The 23,722-nt window shown below is 45.3% G+C and overlaps 1 protein-coding gene across 1 annotated transcript in view; it reads right to left on the bottom strand.

Moving 5' to 3' along the window:
- The window catches only part of LOC146074088 (serine/threonine-protein kinase 32A-like), a 496,785-nt gene that overhangs the window by 133,548 nt on the left and 339,515 nt on the right, over nt 1-23,722 (bottom strand). Inside the window, exon 6 of the mRNA XM_083181822.1 lies at nt 12,698-12,735. Within this exon, the coding sequence (XP_083037948.1) occupies nt 12,698-12,735 (38 nt within the window). The remainder of the gene's footprint in view (nt 1-12,697; nt 12,736-23,722) is intronic.

The following is a 23,722-nucleotide window of genomic DNA, read 5'->3' as shown; positions in this document are numbered from 1 at the left end:
TAAGGGGGAAATTTACTAAGAATGCAATTTTTCATATTCGTATTCTTAATACGAATGAATACGAATGCATATGGACATTCTAGATGTATGCAAATTCTTGTTCCGGAGGATAATTTACAAAGCAGTCAAATACGACTGCTTGTAATCCCCAATGTCATATCCATTCATATTATATTAGCGGCTGTATATAGGGCCGCTAATACGAATTTGTATAGGCAGTCTGCATGGATCAAATCAGAGAACAGTTTGTGGATAAAAAGCCCAAATTACATGTGAATCGCCCTAGTGTATGCTGGCCTTATGACCAAAAGCGTGAGCACGGGGGGTGCCAGGGGTGCACAGGCACCTCCTAATGGCCGGCAGCCTGTCAGATGCGCAAGGATCCAGACAAACTCCGTTTTTTTATTTTCATCTGGCCGGCGGTCAGCTGTATATACGCGGGAGCGTGGGTGGCCGGGCGATGGGTATGAAGAAGGGAGTAGGACAGGAGAGCGGGGGTCAGCTGTCACTATGGGCAGTATTCAATGAGGAAAATGACGATGTGCAGCGAATCCTGTTTAGGATTCGCTGCACATTCGCCACTGCCCGCCGCATTCCGGAGCCTCGCCGGCTCCAGTATTCAATGAGTCAGGGGCTCGCTGCCCCTGACCGGCGAATTTTAACTCCTGCGGCGGAAGCCGCAGGGAGCCTGAGGACAGCGGCAGGCAGGGAAATGGAAGTCTCCCTGCCTGCCCCAGAAGTTTGTGGGGGAGGGAGGTGGGCTCCCCGGGTGCCAAGCAGCACAGGCTGCCCCCCGGGAGAGCCAGCAGGGAAGCAGATATTCACTGCACCCGATCGTGCATATGTAATGATCGGGTGCAGTGAATATATGAATATCTAATGAGCGGCTCGGCTCCGGCCCACTGCTGGCTGCTTGTGTAAAAAAAAAATATATATATATATATATATATATATATATATATATATTTTTATTTTTATTAAATATATATTCATGTGCTTACAGCACATGAATAAAAATAGCATGCCCCTCCTCAGAATAAAATTCCTGATTTTTTTACACCAAATGTAAAAAACAAAACACTTTATTTTAAAAGTTCACATTCCACTTCACCATAAAAAGATAGAGATTGCTACTCAGTGAAGCATGGCGAAAAAAACCTTGAAATGTATTCGCCATCTGGTCATTGAATAGGGTGATTCACCGTTTTAGTCAAAAATTCGCCTTACAGCACAAAATCACCATAAAAACATGGCGAATCAGCCTCATTGAATACTGCCCTATGTCTGCACTGCACTCTGCAGTGCAGACATCGTCCACCGCTGCGGAGCTCTACAGACATTCTCATGAGATGATGATTATCATCTCGCAAGTCTGTCTGTGTTTGCAGCAGCCTGGGACCGGCTGTTGGAGAGGTGATAGGGAGATGAGCTGCTGCAGGAAATCCAAATACTACAATAGAGAGGAGTATTAATACTGCACACTTGCGGCATTCATTCATATTGTAGGTATGCAGGGTATGGGTTGGTCATTGACCTCCCCACCCTGGCAACAAGCATGCAAGTCCCCTTGGCAATGAGCATATAAATTCCCTTGGCAACGAGCATGCAACCCCGCTCCCCTTGACAACAAGCATATAACTCCCCCCTGGCAACTAGCATGTAACCCCCCTTTGGCAATGAGCATGTAACTCCCTAGAAATTAGCATGTAATTCCTACTAGCAATGAGCATGTAGCTCCCTCTAGCAACGCGTATGTAATCCCTAATGGGAATGAGATTGAAACCCCTGGCAAGAAGCATGAAACCCCTGGCAATGAGCATGTTGCTAAGCTTCACTTACTGCATGTGGCATAATATGTAATAGGCATTACAGTGTGTAGTGTAATGTGTAGTAGGCTTTACGTTGTGTGGTATAATTAGTAATGGGTATAAATATGGGTGGCATCATGTGTAAAGGGCATTACTGTGTACTTTTTTTACAGCGCGCCTTCGGCATGCACTGTCCCCATTTCTGGTGTGTGTGTGTGTGTGGGGGGGGGGGGGGGGTGTGATTCTTTCTGAGGTGCATATACATAAAAAAGTCACCTTTTGTTTAGTTTGCATTGATGCCCAATAGGCTTTGAGAGACACGCCCCTCCAATGGTGCACCCCCTAAGAAAATGGGCTGTGCACGCCGATGCTTATAAATGCGTGTTATACAGTGATCTATTTACTGTAGGCCACTGGATTTTCTAGAAGGAGAAATGGCCCTGACATCAGCCCAGTTAGCAAGGATGAAACCCGAAAACTATTTTAAAGATGCAGCACACATGCTTTAGGAACATTTGCTTGTGGATTCAGATGTTGGAGTGCTGGACAACCCAGGGCGAGGGAAGAATATATTGTCAGTGATGTAACATACTCTAGGGAGGTACAGAAGAAAGCATAGGGAAGTACAGAAGAAAGCATAGGGAAGTACAGCACAGAAAAATTGGTGGAGGAGGGGCATTTCAAAGAATGATGGGGACATCTGGTGTTAACCATTTCACATGTTTTTAGCACTACAACTACAGTAGTATTAAGAATGATTCATCTCGTATACTGCTCCTAAGGAAGGTCTCGTAATAATTCCATTACAGACAGTTATGCAAGGTACTATTTAAGGTGTGGCTATTAAATAACAAGACTACCTGTAAAAATAAACCATAGTACGTGAGTTCGAATGGAATGGGGGGGAACACTGACCTTGGACCAGTGCTGTAACTAGGTGTGTGCCAGATGTGCCTTGCCACAGCACATCTGCAATGTGAGCGCACACGCCAACACACACCTTTTCCTCTACTCTTTCAGCCATAGACAGTGACAGCGCGTAGCCTCCACGCTGCATAGTGCTCGCTCCCCAGCTGAGCCAGTGGTTCCCCAGTCAGTCACCACGCCGCCTGCCGAGCAGAGCACAGAGTCTAGGACACAGTGGGGGGGGGGGGGGGGGGGGGGAAATGCAGTCAATTTGCCGGCGGTCGGGATCCCGGTGGTCGGAATCCCGACACTGGAATCCCGACCGCCGAAATCCCGAAACTTTCTCTCTCCGTGGGTGTCCACGACACCCATAGAGGGAGAATGACATAGCGTGCCGAGCGTAGCGAGGCACCGGGCACGCTGCGTGGTGAGCGCAGCGAGCCCGCAAGGGGGGGCGCTCTACGTCCCCCCATGACGGGATTTCGGCGGACGGGATTCCGACCGCCGGCATTACATATCGGATCCAGTGGGGGAGCGCTGCATTGTTAGTGACTGGAGCAGCTGGCTGGGAAACACAGTGCAGCATGGAGGGAGCTTGCTGTCACTGCTTATGGAGGAGGAAAGACCGAGAGGAGCAGTAGTAGGCACTGGCGTCCCAAATAAATGGTATGTGAAAATGGGGGAAGGAGGACATGGTGGACACTGGGAAAATCATACTCCTGTGGGCAATGTGTGTATAAGAGGTGCTAGTCCTGTGGGCTTTATGTGTGTAATGGGTCGATACTTCTGTGGCCATTATTGGTATTATGTAACCATGCTCCTTCCTCATGAAGCCATACCACTACATTTTGGCACACTTTGTTCCTAATTTAGATATGGGGACACCAATTACCGTTCTGGCACAAGGCACCAAAATGACTAGTTACGGTACTGCCTTGGACTATCCCAAAACCGTAATGCGAGTTTTAATCCTCTCACAAATAGTTCGCTGTCACACATGTGTTTGAAGACTCTACATTTTTCCCATGCTTAGTTCAAAAGCAGAGAAACTTGTTCACATAATAAATTTAGTCAAAGTGAATAAAATGCCCAACCATTCTTTCTGTCAGCTAACCAAAGTTTATGGGGTTGATTGCAAGTTACATGCACATGTGTTTCATTGGCACAAAATATAGGATTGTGAGATTGTTGAAGATTGATGAATGTTCCAGAAGGTCTTGCAAATCAATCAGAAATTGTTTGCATTGACCATCAAATGACAGCAGAAATGGTAAACATTGATAAAGAAACTGTTATGCAAGCTGTGCTAGACAAGATACTAACATGATTAATGTTCTCAGGTGGTTCCAAGACCGGGCCTTAGGCCTGCCCACCAGCCAATGATGGTCCGGGATAACCCCCATGCCGGTCCATGATTGGCTGGTGGGCGGCCCTAAGTCCCGGTCTGGGGGCGGACCTAACTCCACGAATTCGCATCTCATTAAATATGCGACTTCACAGAAAAACTGTGATTTTTTAAAAGTGTGATGTAGGGCGATTTGTAAAAAAACCGTTCATTTCACTAAATCTCGCCCATTGGTCTAATATCTTTGTAGTGTGTTTTCTATATTTTACAATGGGAAAACATCTGGATGCGAGTTCCGGCGCAAATAAAAATCGCCCTTTCAGAAAGTGTAAAGTGTATGAAGGTTCCCTAACCACCTTTATCAAACAAAAAAGGAAGTAGAAAGTTCCAAGGCACAGCCAGTCCCTGCAGCTACAGATCAGAAGGGGGACCGCAGAAGAATCCCCACTGGTGTAGACTTCAGAAGAAAGGCAGAAGTGCTGGCGCTGGATTTGTTTGTCACTGTAGACTATGACGAGTTGCCCCTCGTTGTTTATTCAATATATATGGATGTGTAAAGAAAAAATGTGTATAAATGACACAATATCATACAGCAATTGGATATATAGAGTCCAAACGTACTCTAGTAGAGGTAAAGATGTGTGTATAAAGGTTTCTTTGGTGCTACACCGTGTGTAGTATAAAGGACCACTTTATACCGAAAAATGAAGGTTCATATAAAACAAATGCGTACCGTACTCTAATAGATGGTTAAAAACACATAACGGTTTCTTTGTAAAATTTCAATGGCCAATTGAAGGGTGCACTGGGTATTCAGCAGCCCACCACGTGAAAAAAAAAAGGAAAAAACACTGATTACCCTAGGTGATCAGTAATAATAATTCATGTGGTTGCGTACCGTACTCACTCAATAGAGGACGGGTTGAAACATATAACAGTTTCTTTAAGGATCCATCCCTTTCATTTCATCTTCATATTGGATCTCCTAATATTATGAAGGCAAAAAAACGAGAATGGACAATTCTCAGTAAAACTCAAGATATTTAATATAGAACAAAAAGATAAATGATAAAATGTCAGCAATCACCTGAGATTCGCCCACATTGGCCAATAGCCACACTCTCAGGGAAGTTGAAGGTTAAAGATGGTATATTCAATCACTCTCTGCCAACATGTTTCGACGGCTCCTGCCATCTTTGTCAAGCCAGCCTTGAAAAACATGAGTTTTTCATGATTTTTATTAAACCAATTTGTTCATACTTTCCTGTTCAAGTGAGCATAGAGGGAGAATATAATAGCGTGCTGAATGCAGCGAGGCACCGTGCTCGAAGCAAAGCAAATGCAGCAAGCCATACACTTATCTGGTGTCCATGTTGACCTATCAACATAGATACCAAAAAAATTCATTCAAAACTCACGTCGACCTTTTAAAGGTCAACCTTTTGACCATGTCAACCAAATGTATGTCAATCTTATTCATGTGTCGACCTATTGCCTATCGACCAATAGTGGTCGACCTATTAACTGTCAACCTAATGATCCAAACCCGTGTTGGGGTGCTGAAAGCAAAACACTGAGCTAAGAGTCTAGGGGCTAATAATAAAATAGATGATGTGTTATCTAGATCTTATTTTCCAGAATTTTTGGATCTGGGCTCTATGGGCAGAAGAGACCCTTTATAGATGCTCGGATTTCCGTTTTGAGTTAGTGAACCAAGGAGTGTGGAGCTGATTGGAGTCTCCTTTGCACATAATACTTGGACCACTTACCGCAGATACTGGAATGCCTGGATAGCTTTTACAGAGGCTAGGTGGTTACAGTCAATGGCGGTACCATACAAAGACTGCTTAACAATTCCTGTTGAATGTGGGTGACAATGGGTAAAACAGCAACGTGACAGAGTACTGGCTGGTGGCTAATTTTGCTTAAAGTCCCTAGATTAGCCAGATGTAATGAGGTTGGTGCCATGTTGGAAGAGGCAGTCCTCAGCCCCTGATATCAGGTGGCCAGTAGCACCAGTTTCTGCAAAGGATAATCTAGAGAGTTTTAACCCTTTCAGGTCCAACGTCTAGTCAGGCTCAGAGTCTAGAGCTAGTAGTAGATACAATGGAACACTGACATAAAAAATGATGCTGACATTCTCTAGGGTAGGGATGGGGAACCTTCGATGCACCAGCTGTTTTGAATTACACATTTCAGCATGCCAAGCTACAGTTTTGCTGTTTGGCCATGCTAAAACTGTAGCAGGGCATGCTGGGATGTGTAGTTGAACAACAACTGGAGGGCCAAAGGTTCCCCATCCAATTGGACCATAACCTCAGTAGCATTGGGACCCAAGTCATAGCACCCAGAGAGGTGTTCTACATTCCTGCTTCAGAACAGAGATAATAGAGAAGTCACACTGACATGTATGTCTGTCTGTCAAAAATAATTTCTCATCTTCATTATTAATTCTGCAGCTCTGAAGACACAGTATAAATATATGTATATTTCTTCCGATGCTTTATAAATGTCGTTTAGTGAACAAAGGCTTTACGGAGTCTCTCAAATACGGTACTTCCAACCAAAATGCTGTGATCTGGAACAAATGCCACATTCTTAGTAAACAGAACAGACACACACACATATTCTGTGCCCATGGGACGGCAGTGCTATGCTGTTAGAAACCCACTGCATGTGCTTAAGAGGATAACTTGCAAAGTTTGTTTAAGATTTTCCATTGTAGACAATGCTTTGCTACTTGTTTGTGAACTCTAACAGAGTCACTCAGAGACAAAGTCCCGCTAGAGTCTTGGGCATCTACCAGCATGAATATTTTATAGGTCACACTGACTGAGGGACAGATGCAGGAGCAGTGTAGTGCGTAGCTGAAAAAACAACTGTCACCATTCATAAGTCACACAAGCGAGTAAAAAACCTGACAGTATTCATGTCCCATTCACTGCTGCTTTAGTTTACTTTTATACTCAAGAGATATGTACATTCATAACCCTTTCATGACTTTTTGGATATACAGGGCCAGGGCCGTAACTAGGGGGGGGCTAGGGGGTCACGCGCACCGGGCGCTGGAGGCAGGGAGCGCTAGGGTGAGCAGAGGCAGCAGCGGGGAGCTAGCGCCGCAGACATATGTGGCACCCCAGACCTTTGCAGGGCACAAGGAGGCGTCCCCAGGCTGATTGACAGCACTGGAGGATGAATGGGAGGCGGCAGGAAGTGAGGTACGTGGTGTGTGAGGAGGAGGTCGGAGTTCAGCGTGAGGGGGACGGCATGACTCCGCGCGTGTGACGAGGAGGGAGAAGAAGGAGGACGGCGCGGAGACCTGACGACGGGAGAAGGGAAGAAGAGGACGGCGTGGAGGAGACGGCGGCGTGGAGGAGACCGGAACTTATAGCCCGGCCGCACAGAGAGAGGGAGACGCATCCAGCCTGGCATCCAGCAGCTAGGGGGGGGGGGTGACTGAGTGCGGCAACGCTGCGGCGCCCGCACTAGTACGCCCTCTGGCCGAAGATGGAGGTGACCCTGCTGATCGAGGGACGGAGCTCCAGACTGTGTGGAGGAACAGCCGACCAGTGACTGTGTGGGAAGAGACGTGACGGGCAGGAGCCTGCGACGTGATCCTGCCATCAGGTATTGACTGCACCAGCCACCCCACACACAGCCAGGCTGCACCCCATACCCCAGTAAAGTGCCCTAACGCTTCCTCCAAGGAACCCATCCCACACCTACCATCCCACCCGGAGTGTCTCCCGCTTGGGCCGCATGCCAGCTAATACCCCACCTGAGGGACCAGAGGGGAACAGGCCCAGGACCTGGAGGGCCATTAGAGTACCTGCCGCCACTGTGGAGCCCCATTCCACCTTGCCTAACTAAGGGGAACTATTCAGGCCTGCATTCTGCCCCTATTGGGAGATTGCTCCCTTCCCCCATGTGTGACACCTTGTCCCCTGTTACCCCCTTCCTCTGTGTCTGTGACCCTATCTGTCCCAATTTCCCTGGTGTCTGATCCCCTCTTCCCCTTATGTGTGTGTATGACACCTTTTACCCAAATAAAAATGTGTAATGGGCCTTACGGTGTGTGGTATAAATATATAAATATATATATTACAGCATGTAATATTATGTGTAAGGGGCATTGCAGTGTGTAAAATTATGCGTAATGGGCATTAGCGTGTGTGGCATATGTAATGAGCATTACGGTGTGTGTCATTATGTATAATGGGCATCACAGTGTTTGGTATAATGTGTACTGGGCATTATGGTGTGTGCTATAATGTGTACTGGGCATTACGGTGTGATGGAATGTGTACTGGGCATTACGGTGTGTTCTATAATGTGAATTGATACTACTATGTGACCACACCACTCCCCCCCCCCCAAAAAAATGCCCTAAATTTTTAACGCGCGCCTTCGGCGCGCACTGTCCCTGTTTGATGTCACCCTTCTGCTGTCTGTAAGCACATAAATGGCTTCTGATTAAAGTTCTTATTTCTGTGCAAAACCAAAAAACCAAATGCCAAATGTGTGCCTGTTTCTGAAAAAAAAAAAAAAATATATATATATATATATATTTTTTGGGGGTTCCATGTGGCTGCGATGGTGCGAACCCATAGGTCCCCCTCACACACCTCCAGTTATGGCCATGCTCAGGCAAGCTTTATATGCAGATTTAGCCAAACTTATCGGTGCAGCTCCAATTGCCACGTGCAACTTCTGTGGCGTTTTGCACAATCCCGTCACCATGTGTATGCGTCTAATTCACTGCAGGCCTGGATCAATGCTGGTGGAGGCCCATGGACATTGGCTTTGTATGGTCCACGTAAGTGAAATAACTGCCAAACATCAAACCCTAAAAGTGACTGCTCTGCCCTCTTTTCACAAAGTGTCAGCCCTGTCCCCCTTCCCCAAGTGTCAGCCCTGCCCCCCTTCCTCAATGCCACCTGTGTCAGCCACGCCCCCCCCCGTTCCCCTATATCATATACCATTTATAGAAATGCATTGAGTAGAGGGAGGCGCTGACCTCTTCACCCTGGCTGCAAGTATACGCAGCCTAATGAACAGGTCTGAATCAGGCCCACAGTTATCTGCAATAATTTACTATGAGCTAATTGATCTTCAGGGGTTATTCAAGTAGTTCCCAAAGTGAGACCGCAGGGTGCACTTACGGGGATATCTTTCTGCATCTAAACTTGACCCCCACCACTATAAAAAGCACTGCACAGATTTAACACATAGGTCCAGGATTATGAGTATGAGTCGGGACTCTAACTGAATAGCTACAGGAATTGAAATAAAAATAACCACATCTCTTCACCCCCCATTACATTAACAGGGCTAGCTACCAAAGTGCTACCAAAGTGTTACCGCAATCAACCAGAGATAACATTAACCAAGAAAACCTACTGTACATAAAATGGATCTCCATAGGCACACGCACATAGGGGGTTGTTCTGCTTCATTCAGTCCTCCATGCGCACTCACGGAGGACCAATGTTTCCTTTGTACGCATTTTTGAGTGTTCGGCGGGTGCACGCACCCAATACTGCAGGCATGGGGCGGAGGGCCAGAGGAATCATCCATGGGAACGCCCAGCATTTCATGGGCGTTCCCAAGAAAACGCGTTCCCATGCAAATCGCCTGGTGACTCGGATGCGGGGGGTGGGCAGCTGACATCACTTGATGTCAGCTGCCCACCCAGTTCCTGTCGAGTGTGCACACAAAACGAAGTGACCTGAGTGTCACTTAGATATGCGTGCACCTTCCACATCATTCGATGACCATCGAATGATATCAGTATTTCCCCATAGCCTGCGAATGGATGTTTATGTTAAACAATCATTCAAAGCTGTGCAGGCGAATCTAGCGTGCAAGGGAGGTGGGGGTGGACCTGTGAGCAGTGGGCAGCACCATGGGGACTCGCAAGGCTGCGAATGTAGCAGCCTTGCGAGTCAACCAAAATAAGGGCCCTTGAGTGTTAGGGATGCACAGGCAGCCCATACTGCTGTGCCCACCCTTATGAACACCTTCCTGCTGCTAGCAGTACCTTTTACCAAAGACTTTTGCTTTTTAGAACTGTACTCTAGCAAAAGAAGCAATCAATTATGTGTGTTTTACATTGTTATTTGTACTAGACCATTGTCATATCACTAAATACAGATGGGGCAGGTCCCATCTTGGCAGGGGATGGCGATGGCGATGCCAGCCGCCATCCCCCGCCAGCGCCATATCTATAGTGAGAAGGGGACGCGCTTGCATGTGAGGCGCGCGTGTCCCCTTCCGACGGCGCTTCCAGATGCTCCCGGGTCACCGCCGGCTTGTCGGCGGTAACCTGGGGTCCCCGCCGCCTGCCTGCACCCCCCCTAACCCAGTCCGTCTCCCTGAGGCGGAGACGGACAGGGTTCCCGTCGCCCCGCCGACGGAGATTGAGACGCGCGTGAGACGCACGCGTGTCTCAGTCAGATGGCAGGACAGGCTGCTGGCGGATCGCCAGCGGTGACGTTCTGGCGATTCGCCAGCAAGGAAGAGGCCTGTCCCATCTGTACCTGCGTCATCCATATATGTTTTTTACTTTATTTGCACAGAGTAATTTAGAGGTTTAAAATGAAATAGGCAAGAGATTATGGTGAGGCAGAGAGACATTTTATTATAGCGAGTGGTGAAATCACCATGGGTATATATACCCTCACCCTCAGCCTAACAAAGCTACCTTGAAAAAGCTGCTCTCAAGCAGTGAAACGCGTTGGCACAGGCACACCAGCCACCCCCTTCCACCATTTGGCCAGGAAAAATTACTATTTCCAACTGATCAGTGGAGAATCAGACCGGGACATTTACCTCCTAACCACTCTACCATGGTACCAACCTTTTGAAGGAACGCCACCTATCTAAGGTACCCCTTCATGGTCACAAGTGGAACCCCATTGCTACAGAGAATCCAATTTAGAGGATAATCATCACCTCAACTCTGATTTGGAGGAAACTCTGCAAGGGCACTCCCGTCCTGGTGTCTGGAGGACAATTCCACCGTCCCCATCTCCCACATTCCACCTGCCAGTGAATAAGGTGACATTATCCAATACTGGACTCAGCTTTTTCAATTTCTTATCCATTTTCATTTTAATCCCCTCGATGCAATTGCACCACTTTTTAGAGTGTGATATGTATTAATAAATTGTTATTGTTATATTTTTATAAAACCTTGTTCTGTCATCAATACTGCGCAATCTACCCCCACAATTTCCTTTGTTTTGTAGGGACTGACAATCCCTGTTTTTGATTGCTGCAGGCCTAACAACCCATACAGGCGCCCCAAACAGCTACTCCGGTATCTGTGTTTTCTCCACAAGTAGTGGATTAGCCAATATCCAATGTCTATTTACCCTTCTACAAGTTTTTACTGGCTGTACTTTGTGGCACTGGTCAATGAGCTATGACGACTTTCTCTAGAGAATAGAGGCATATTCAAAGTCGCTCTGCACTTTACACTAGGTACAGCTTTACACTAGGACTACAGATCGTCCAACCTGTCTGATGACTGGTAAGTGCGAACACACTTACCAATTATCGGACCAATGTGTCATGCCTGGTATCACAACTGGGCAGGCATGTACATGTGCCCTTCCAGTTGCGAGGTCAGTCACCATCAGCCTCTGCAGCAAGTGCATGGGCAGTCAGTGGACCACCCGTACACATAGCATGATGCACTGATATATGTGTGAATACAGCCGTCATGTGATATATCTATGAAAGACTTAGTTCACAGGTACACACTAGCCAAAGCATGCAGAATATTACAGCTGTTTAATGGCAATATATGGGCCACGGTGTGCCCAGTTTATGGGCCACATGGGCCTGGACCTGAAAATTATAATGGGCCTATTGTGAGAGATAGATAATCTTTGACCAGAGCTGTGTGGGTACGGCCAGCGCCATGTGTCATGTACATTCCCTATACACTCCCTACACTATCAGCCCCAGTGTCTCTCTAAATATGTAACCATGTTGCAACATTTTGTAAGGAAAATAGAAGAACAATTCTGATAGTTCTGATGTTTGACCGACCGTGTGGCCAGCTAAAGAATGGACATAATAAAAAGGGCCATCCTCATTATAGCATGATTATGTGAAGTCCTGGAGCTCCATCTGCCACATTGTTCATGTGGACCTGACTTTTCCTAATGTCTAGGAGAATTTACCGGATGATAGTCTCCTGGACAGTTCGGGAGAGTGGACAATTATGGTGTACCTCACTGACAGGCAGATGCATGAGAACACTGACAACTTTTTATTGGAAAAATCCTCAATAAGAATAATTAAACCGCATAAAATATGGAAACCAACTGTAAATAATTACTCTATGCAATTTTACACACCAATAGTTCATGCAATTCCAATAAAAGTCTAAAAACACTGGCTCTGTCACAGACTGAATAAGCCATTAGTTACATTTATCCATGATAACGTTTCTGTACCATTCACTAAATCGTAGTCAATCCCATGAATACTGTATGCCGTGAGCTGCTAAACAAACACACAGTGCATAAATAAGTAATCACATTTTAGCAATACATCACTTGGCTGCAGAATATACAGGTGTCATGTCAATACAATATTAGCTGGCAGAAGAATTAAGTCACTTTACCTTGTTCATCAAGAAGAATATTGTCTGGCTTGATGTCTCTATGAAAAAAAAAAAACACATTAGCAATAATAAAGAAGCAGCAATAAACACTCTTTCAGGAGAATATTAATAAAATGGGATACATTTCATAACAATGTACTGGTCGAAAAGCACCAATGCCTTACCCATAGCAGAGGTGTGACAGTGACATTTCATACACTGCTTCTTCTTTACTGTTGACCACTCAATCTAGAGACAACAGAGCACACAATACACCCGGGGGTAGTACTAACAAATAATAGAGCACCCATTTCTTGCTCAGTTACCACAGACAGACAGGAATCAGACAGTAAATATAACAGAGTGAGTTTGTAAAGAAAAAGAAAAATAACCCCTAGAAAGATAAACATACAAAAACAACTCAAATAGAAATACGATGAAATGTTTGACATATTTATCAATACAGCCTAAAAATTTTGATTTTCTATGCGCCATTTACAATGCACTGATCCTTGCTCTGCCTTTTCCTAATCAGACTGGGGCATGAAGGGCCCACCAGGGGATGCAGTGGTAGGAACCCATGTTTAGGGGTGCAGTCAATCTCCAGAGGGGGTGTGGCTGGACACCAGATTGGTTTGACGAACCATGGGGGCCCACTCAGACCGGTTCGAACTGTTCCAAATTCATCTGCTTTCTGATGGTTTGTGGACTGCGCATGTGCATTTTCCACAATGCGCATGTGCAGGGCCCGGCTGTGAGCACCTTTGTCAAATGTATTTGTTTGTGAAGCGCTCGAAGCCTTAGTGACAGGGGGTGAGCATGTCGGGGTGGATCACCGGTGTTTCCTAGGCATGCCCACAAAAACAGTGGGTGCACCCAATGAAACACTGGGAGTGCCTGGCAAAATACAGGTGTGCTTATGTCTGCTAGGGGTGGGTGCATGATATTGGTGCCTGCCCGGAAGCCCCTGTTTTGTGTTTTGGGAGTCCTGGGCTATGCAGTGGCTGTGAGCATCAGGGAGAGGAGGAGAAACCATCCGATGGCAAGTGAACATCAAATAATTTCTTCTATGAGCAGGCACTTGCGAATGGAGGTGTACTCATACACAACCGTTCGCAGCCTTGCAAATCCCCTCGTAAGGTAGGATTTAGCAGTGCCTACCTGTGAATACTATCATCCCAGCGAGCAGGTCTGAATTTGGCCCCATGAGAGTGTGCATGGGCTGGGCCCCTTAATAGTCCATGCATTATAATGTACCAGATTAATAACAGCATCACACTCTACAAATGACTCCATAGTCCTGTATGTATACCTCCTGATTTTCATGGGACAGTCATGATTTTATAGTGAGTTTTTTATGAGTTATGTTCCCCATCCCACCTGCGTCTGACAGTGTCCTGTGTTGGTGGTGATGGGGGAGAGTTGGGAGTTCCCCTGCCACTCATGGCTCTGCTTAGCAGACCATTGGTAAATAGCCATTGTGCGAGATGTGGACCTAAATGTTGTTGATCTAACTATCCAAACCCGTTTTCATGTCCAAAATTTGTCTACGTCTAATTGGATACCCCTTAAAGCTTAAGAAAAATTGGAGCTGAACACCTCAGTGAAGATTCCTTGCCCTGTCCAATACATATGAATACTTTGAATTGTTATTACCTTGTTAATTTCTACCAAAGAATGTCACGGTCTGTGACTATTACAGTAAGGAGTGCATTATACCACATACAGTATACACTATACAGAATGGGAATGCAAAATATAAAGATGTTATCAGCCTGCAGTGGCACACGCAGGGGGGGTTTCTGAGTAAAAGAAAGTGTGTTTGGGGTATCACTTTCTGGCTGCGCCAGAGAGAGTGTACCCATAGGGGCGCAATATACACGAGCTGCCTCACTGGGCAGTATTCAATGACAAAGTTCTCCATGCATGGAGAGCGTTTTATTTCGCTCTCCATGCACTCTCCGTGTTCCGGAGGGCTCGCTGCCACTCCTGCTCCCTCTATTCAATGTGGTTAAGACTCACCGCCACTCGCGGCGAGTCTTAACCCCTGCAGCGGACGAGCGTCCGCGGCAGGGAGCTTTCAGGGAGCCGGGGGACGGAAGCAGCCAGAGAGATTAAAGTCTCCCTGGCTGCTCCAGAGGACTGTGGAGGGGAGGGGGGCTCTCCGGGACCCAGGCAGCACAGGCTGCCCCCCCCCATAGCCAGCGGGGGACCCAGTATTCACTGCACCCGTTCGTGCATATTAACGATCGGGTGCAGTGAATATATGAATATCTAATGAGCGGCTCGAGCGCTCCGGCCCCCTGCTGGCTGCACTGTGTAAAAAAATAAAAATAAAATTATATATATATATTTTTTTTTAAATTAAATATATATTCATGTGCTATAAGCACATGAATAAAAATAACATGCCCCTTCACAGAAAAAAAAACTGATTTTTTGACACCAAAATAAAAAAAAAAAAAACCTTTTAGTTTAAAAGTTCACATTCCAGCTCCCCATCAAAAGATGGAGAATTGCTACACGGAGAGACACGGAGAAAATCACTTAGAAAGACGGAGAATATTTCACATTGAATAGGGTTGCTCGCTTTTGGAGAGCAAAATGCTCCGTCCAAGGTGAACAAAGCACAAATTCTCCACAAAACACGGAGAACTTTTCTCATTGAATACTGCCTACTGAGTAGCAGCTGCAAAAAGCCAGGTGTGTCAGTCCTGGAACGGGGAAACCAAAAACAAAAAGACAAGTATGCAGCACTGATTTAAATAAAATAATATCAATTGCATTGGATTGAATTTACATATTTTTATATTTCATAAAATGCATGAACATTTAATACACAATTCACTGGGATATATCACATAGAAGAACAAATAAAAATATTAAGTGCAAGGCATATTAAATTGCTTCTAAAAACTTAGTGGAGGGACTCTCTAAATGGCCATTGTATGTCCTCACTGGCCGTTCCTAGTATGCCTGAGTTTTGGACCAACTCTATAATGGTTTAGAGTGGTTATATTTACCATCAACCTGTAGGATTGGGGTCATGGATCCAAATTTTGCTGTAAGATGTTTCTTTAATTGGTCCAAATGCCCCTTTTATATCCAATTGCAGTGTGGCTTGCACCTTTGGTGGTATTGGGTAGGCAGAAAAGTTCTGGTCTGTGCAGGCTGGTTCAGGCAGCTGGTTATGGGTTGAGAATCCCGCCGCAGCCACACACAGAGGCACGCCACATATCATTTTAATCATCGGAAGCTCCTTATGTGTCCTGGTTACATAACAATGCAAATAAGACGAATTTTCAGCAAAAAAGGAACCCAATGTTAGCAGAACTAGCCAGGATCTGCATGGCATATTGAGGCAAGATGTATGAGGAAACATCTTTATCCAAGCAGAGGCAGAGGTCACAGTGTTAGTGGCTGTGCGAGTGGTGTCTGTGGGTGGGTTGGTTGTGCAATAGCGTTTGGTATATGTGTATGGGGCATTATGTGTGTCATGTATAAATGCATTAATAATGTGTGTCATGTGTATAAGGGTATTAATAATGTGCAACATATGTGTAAGGGGCATTATGTGTGTCTTGTATAAGGGTATTAATAATGTGCAACATATTGAAGGGCATTAATAAAGGTTGGCATATGTGTAAGGGGCATTATGTTTATAAGGACATTAATAATGTGTGTCATGTGTAAGGGGCATTAGTGTGTGGTATTATCAGGGATGCCGAGAGAAAGGGGTAGTTGGTACAAATTAACCAGGCCAAAGTCTGATGGAAGGGCCCAGTGGGGGCCCCGGGCCCCCTCGCCTTAAGTGACAGCAGCAGCTGCAGCTGTATTGTAATTCATTTAAAAATATATATTTTTTAATGATCGCACATACTGAAAACAGCAATGCTTCAGTATGTATTTAATTACGCGAAGACCTTCTGCAACAGTTTCTGCCTCCTGTTGACAGGAAAATTGGTACTTATGTATTATCTGGGCTCCCATATTTTCATACCCCTACTATCCAACAACGCATGGAGTTGATTTTATATAGTGTGGCGATCGCAGCGAGCCACCGTGCCCGAAGCGTGGCGAGCGCAGCAAGCCCCGCATGGGGATGCGGTCTCATAAGAAAAACGGGAGTCCAGATATTACATAAGTACCGGAAAATTCAATATGAAAATAAACACCACCAAAAAAATGATGCACCCAATGTCATTGAGGATTCAGTATTAAATCCCGGCGGTCGGGATCCCGACGCTGGAATCCCAATCGCCGAAATCCCGGAGGGAGAAAGTGTCAGGATTTCGGCGATCGGGATTTCGGCGTCGGGATTCTGAACGCCGGGATCCCGACCGCCAGGATTTACACTGCATCCCGTCATTGATGATAATATTGTGGAAAAAGTAAACTTATGTTAACAGAAAAAAATTATAGTTGTGCTGTATATAAACAATCCAAATGCAGCAGTAGTACCCTACCCTAGGATTAGTACAGTATATTACATTTACTGTAATTATACAAAGCAACTGAAGGTATTATGTTTTTAATAGAATGTACAAGCAGTGAAAGATGTCATGTGTAAACACCGGTGACCAGGCAAGCAAATTACGGACCAAATTGCTCCCTTTCCATTAAAGCCAGTTAGAATTATCTGTATAAAGCAGATTCTCGTAGACAAAGAATAGAGTTAATCAAACAACAGGGGGCACCTCTATTCAGTGACAGAAGCCGGATAAAGCACAAGAATGTAACATCTTTAGTACCGATCACAGCAGCCAACATTTCACCTTTTGCCCCCACCCCCAGGAACCAATGTGTGATGCATGGTCCTGCTTAGTATGCAGTCATCAGATTGACATTGACAATGTCGACAATAATAATACTGACAGTTATGTTGACATGTCAACATGTGCAGAATATTAACCAAGTGACAACATTCATATCTGAAAAGTCGACATGTGAAGTGTCAACATTCTCAGATAGCAGACTGTTCTGGTTAGGCTGCAGGAGGGGAGGGTTAGGCACTAGGGTTAGGTTCAGAATTAGCAGCATTACAGCTGAAATTCATCATCAGTGAAAGTTATGATAACATCACTGCCAGACCCAGAAGATACGTACCCCAGGACCAAATAAGGCAAGTCACCGCTGGACCTCCAGCAATGTTTTATTGAAGTTGGACACATAAAGGAGGGACAGGCAGAAGCAGAGAGACCGAAACAAACATGCAGAAGTGGGAAAAGGTTGATGGAGGAAGCTGTGCAGAGAGAGGGATAGAGATACAGCACGGACGGTGTAATGGTTAGCATTACGGCCTCACAGTGATGAGGCCAGGGGTTTGATCCCCACCATGGACCTAACTGTGCAGAGTTTGTATATTCTCCCCGTGCTTGCGTGGGTTTACTCCGGGTACTCCGGTTTCCTCCCACAATCCAAAGATATACTGGTAGGTTAATTGGCTTCCAACAAAATTATCCCTAGAATGTGTGCCTGTACATGTGGTAGGGAATATAGATTGTAAGCTCCACTGGGGCAGGGACTGATGTAAATGTTCAAATATTCTCTGTAAAAGCGCTGCGGAATATGCATGCGCTATATAAGAAACTGTTAATAAATAATAATAAAAAAAAAATAATACAGACTGGAAAAGAGTACAGAAGAAAGAACAGAGCTGTGCAGATGAGGACAAAGACATGCAGGAGATTCTGGCCCGGTCCTCTGTACATCCGGCATTTTGAGCGCTGGGAACAAAACTCTTGAAATACTGCCAGCTATGCCAGTAATCAATATGCAGTTAATTTATGGCAGTCAAAATACCGACACCCATTGGCAGACATTCGAAAAACATACACGTGTCGACATGTCAAAGTCGCAATAAGTTTTACATTAATTTTTTTTTAAATCGACTGATTCTTACTTTATGATCCAAGTGAGCATAGAGCTAGATTCTAATAGACAGGGAGATTCTCTAAACTAAAAATGCCGATAACGGGGTTTTTACTGCATTTTGGGATGCTCTAAACATCCCCCGCCGGGTTACCGCGATGGAGGGCATCGCCAGAAAAATGCCCCATAGAAGCTTCTACCGTGACCCACCGCCGCCCCCCCCCCTCACCTGTGACCTCCTCCTCCCTGCACTGTGATCCTCTTCCGGGTGCAGGGAGGAGGAGAGCCCGGCGCAGCAGCAGCAGTGCTGGGTAAGGGAAGGAGGGGGGGAGCCGCCGGGACCCGCTGACTCTCACCGCAAAGGACAGCTATTAACGCAAGAGCTGTCCTTTGCCATAATTATCGCATATGTTAGAGAATATGCAATAATTATGCAGGCGATGGGCGGCGAAGGGGGCGGAGCTGGGCTGTGGATGTTAGAACATCCCGGCCAGAGTGCTGAGTGCAGCGAGGCATGATTCATGCCTGAAGCATTTTGAGCACAGCAAGGAAACAGGGTACACTTATACGGTGTCCATGTTTACATTTTAAAATAAACATGCTGACTTTTTGAGATTTTAAATGTCAGCTGTTTTTGACCATGTTGGCATAATGAATGTTGGCATTTTGAACATGTTGGTATTTTGACTGTCTACCAATACTGGTCGGTATTTTGGCCATCGCATACCTTCCAACTGTCCTGCTTATCGTAGGAACGTCCCGATATTTTGGGACATTCCCGCTTCCCTCCTGCTGCCGGCAGTGTCCCATGGCAGGGGGAGGCAGTTGGGAGTCCCCCCTGTCGTCCATGAATAGACGTTGTGCGCATGCGCACAGCGTCTATTCTTGCAGGCAGAGGGGCTGGGGGCTGGCCAGCAGCTCACCGAGCTGCTGGGCATGCCCCCACCGCGGCGAAAAATGGGGGAGTGGCCGCACCCTGTGCCACCCCAGTGTCTCCAAATGTTAGGAGGTATGCATCGGTGTTATAGATGTCCGGAAATCCTACTGAACCCCTGTCCTCGGTTAAACATTCACCTTCCATTCATGCCTTATTTGTGTTGCGAAAACAAAATAATGTAATTTTAATAGGTCAGAAAGAGAAATCCGTATGTGTACTCAAAATAAAGAAAAATAACTTACAGTACCTATGTATTCAAATATTTATTTTTTAAAAATTCATTTAAAGAATACTATGGGTCGGGAAATTGCTGATACAACAATTCTTGCTAAAAGAATGTTAAATAAAATAAGTAATTGCAATCTAACAATAATAGCTGCAATTTGCACAATAACTGCCTTCAAGTAGCCTAGGACATACACATGATCTGGTTTAGAGATCCACTTGAGTAGACTTACAAGATATTACCTGGAATAAATAGGCTCATTACACAACTTTTTAACTAATGCCTTGTTCTAATACACCATAGCCTGTAATATGATACATCACAATGAAGAGCCCACTGGAGTGAAACTAATGATCACCTGAGCAGCCACTGAATATTAACACCTTCAATACTGGGTTACTGAACTCTCAATATAAAAATAGAACTTACTGATCACAGACTTTTTTTTACTTTGTAAAATATGCTAATTTGCATGACAGAGTATTTAGTGCACGCCTATTAAAAGATCTTTTGTTGACTGCAACATATTCTAGGTGGACTGCAATTTTCACTGTTATTCCCTGTGCTGTACAATGAAGTAAGAGTAAGAGATTGTTAGTACCCTGGGTTTAAACAGTGCATTATAGCAGTGGTTCTCAACCTCGGTCCCCAAGTACCCCCAACAGTACATGTTTTCCATGTCTCCACACAGAAACACAAGTGAAATCATTAGCTCCACCTGTGGATATTTAAAATATTAGGAGAAGTTTTTTGTTTGGGTCCCGCACTGAATACTCCACTATACAGACATGATTTGTCAAAAGTTTAGTGAGTGGAGTAAATAATTTGACATTGGTCCAAATCCTGTTATAATTTTAAAGGGATACCTATCCCCAAAAGGATGGGGGAATTCCTTTGAATTTATAGGTTGGAGGTGCACCCCAGAGTCAGAAGGAGATATATGTTCAATAACATGGAGAAAAAGAAGACTCTTAGTTGGATCGTGTTTCGGGGTTCCCTGCGTCCCAGGTGGTGACCCCAGAGTGTTAGGGACCTGCTCGACAAGAGGTGACCTGGACGATTGGTGGGCAGGTCAATATCACTGGCCACCTTTCATTACTGAGGGTGTGCAATTTAGAGCCAATTTCCCCTACCATGTATCTGTGTAGCAATACACACCTGAGGTTTGAGAATGCCTCAATCTAGATTAGCACCCCTCCCCCACCACCCTCTATGTTTTTAAGCAGGGAACCAGCATGGACTGCACTGAGACAGAGGCCAAGTCCTATTTATTTGTGCATAGTGTCAAAAAATTTGGGGTTGGCATCTGGGCGTGGGGGCCCCGGGCTGCTCTGGCTGGACTATCTCAGGGCATCACAACTTAAATACACAGTCACTTTTTATATCCTGTATGTCTATTATTTATGTATGCACTCTTTATTTCACATACTCTCTACCTTGAAACATATAGTAGGGACCTCCATACTTATAATTTCACCACTTTACTACCCCTATTCTTTATTGTGATGCCCTGGGGGGGTTCTTAGCTGGATCGTGTTTCGGGGTTCTCTGCGTCCCAGGTGGTGACCACAGAGTGTTAGGGACATGCTCGACAAGAGGTGACCTGGACGATTGGTGGGCAGGCTAATATCACTGGCCAATGATATACCAACAACCTCTTATTATATTATAATGTAATGATAGCCTAGTGCATTTGCACCCTCTCTCTCTGTGTAACCCATTTTATTCTCAGCAGATGGCACCTTTCATTATTGAGAGTGTGCAATTTAGAGCAAATTTCCCCTACAGAGCAATATATTGCTATAAATATATTGCTGAGCCATATATCTCCCCAGTGTGTATACAGCTTAACCTTTATTTGATTCTTAATAAAATGTTGCGAAATATTGACATAAAAACAATACATATAATGACACAGACAGTGTGGTTTAAACCACACTGTCCGTGTCATTATATGTATTGTTTTTATGTCAATATTTTGCAACATTTTATTAAGAATCAAATAAAGGTTATATTTTACTTAATTTCTTTTTCATGTGCACCACACAGCGACACTCTTTTTTTTTTCTTCTCAAATTGTCTTGCTCTGTGTCCGATGATAGCACCCCCTGCAAAAATTAACCTATAAGAAATTAATCGAATAAACCAGTATATTCCTTGAAAGGGGTCTCTAAAAACTATGTACCAAGTGTAATATCTCCAGTGCGACTGGCACCATTTCTGTTTCAGTGTGTCCCTGCATATTACACCTAGTATACATAGCACCAAACTACACAGCCCCCCCCCATAACACCTAGTAGTACACACAGCACTATAAAACAATATACACAGCAACAACCCCTCTCCCACCCTATTACATTACACACACACCTTCCCTCCCAGTACACAACACTCACCCATATTTTTGGATCCTTCCTGGGAAGAGCATGGAGCAGGCCCCGGTCAGTGTGGTGGGGGTAGGCTGTCCCTCAGCAGGCATAGGAGCAGGAAGTTGAACAGCAGGGCTGGGCAGGGCTGATACACGGAGACCACACTGACAGTGTGGCTGCCTCAGGCGGCAGGGCTGAAGCACGGAGAACACGCTGACACCCAGTGTGGTGGGGGATGGCTGCCCTCAGCAGGCAGAGGAGCAGGAAGAGCAGAGGCCAGGTAGGGCTGATGCACGGAGACCGGTGGGCGGAGTCAGCCTCACAGAAGCTGAACTCCTGGCAGCCGGGTCACTCTCATTCATTCAGTGCCATAGCTGACGCTGCCTCTCTGACAGCAGCACAGCCGCCCACCACTACCCACAAACCCGCGGTGCGACGTATGCCAGCAGGCCCCTCCCCCCGACACTTACATATGCGCGCATGCACAGTTAGCAATTTGGGGGTATTTGTTATGGCGGTACGGGGTACCGGCACAATATGTTTTACCAGTATGCCGTACCACCCGTACCGCCATACTTGCACCCCTGGTACCCATTTGCATATTACATATGCAATTTGCATTAATCTGAAAATACTGTATACAGCACAGTTCCTCCAACTGTAACAGGTAACACGATGCCCATAATGATAATGATCAATATCTAGCATGCACTGAGATTGTAAGACAAATGTAAATCAGTGTCTAGAATATTATCCATTCATCACTTGCACATGGATGATTGGGGACATGTTTCATTGACTTAAGATGAGCAGTTTCGTTGATTTCTTTCAATAATTCCACTTTGGATTCTATCCATAATTAGAACTTATTTTCCCATTATGTTCATGGTAAATAAATTATACGATCATATTCTACAGCTCAGCAACAGTACTGTATATTGTCATCAAAAGGAAGTTTGTGCAGTAACCCATTCAGCAGCAAGCAATAAGGTGTTCACTTTTATTGGTTAACATTGTATGGGACCTACACAAGGCACTCTACGTATTCCTAGAAAAATGCACGACAGCCACTGACTGCCATAGTGAGACAGAAATACACAGGTACAGCAGCAGGGACAAACATGGGAATTTTAGGGTGATGGCGGCGTTTCCAAATGCTTGGTTTTAGAGCAAGTGTGGCAACTGGTGTGGGATAAAATATCCTGCAAATTAGGGTATGGTGTGTAATATTTGGCAATATTCAAGTATGGAATCAATTATCCAGCAATATACAGGCAAGGTATTTGATATTTGCCAGGGTTCAGAGTGCATTGGCCTGCAGCCGGGATCCTAGCGGTCACAATATGGTGTCTTGGCCGCCAGAATGCCAACAGGGGGAGTGCAAAAAGGTTACTTGTGGGCTCATTGCCCTTGCCTAGCTGTGGGCACAATGGCTCGCTTTGTTCACCACAAGGTTCTATTCCCCCTCTATGGAGGTCATGGACTCTAACAAGAAAAAAAAAACCCTCTGCGCCGAGGTTCCGGCTGGCGGTAATGACAGCAATCAGGATTTTGGTTTCGGGATTGTGACCGCCAGGATCCTGACTATAAACTATCACCGTATAAACTGCATACCATTTTCCAATATACAGAATGGGTTCTAT

The sequence above is a fragment of the Crinia signifera genome, chromosome 4 (assembly GCF_055691185.1).
Source record: "Crinia signifera chromosome 4, ASM5569118v1, whole genome shotgun sequence".
Classification (NCBI taxonomy): domain Eukaryota; kingdom Metazoa; phylum Chordata; class Amphibia; order Anura; family Myobatrachidae; genus Crinia; species Crinia signifera.
The sequence above is the reverse complement of the archived record's forward strand: the minus strand, read 5'-3'. Positions and strand labels throughout refer to the sequence as shown.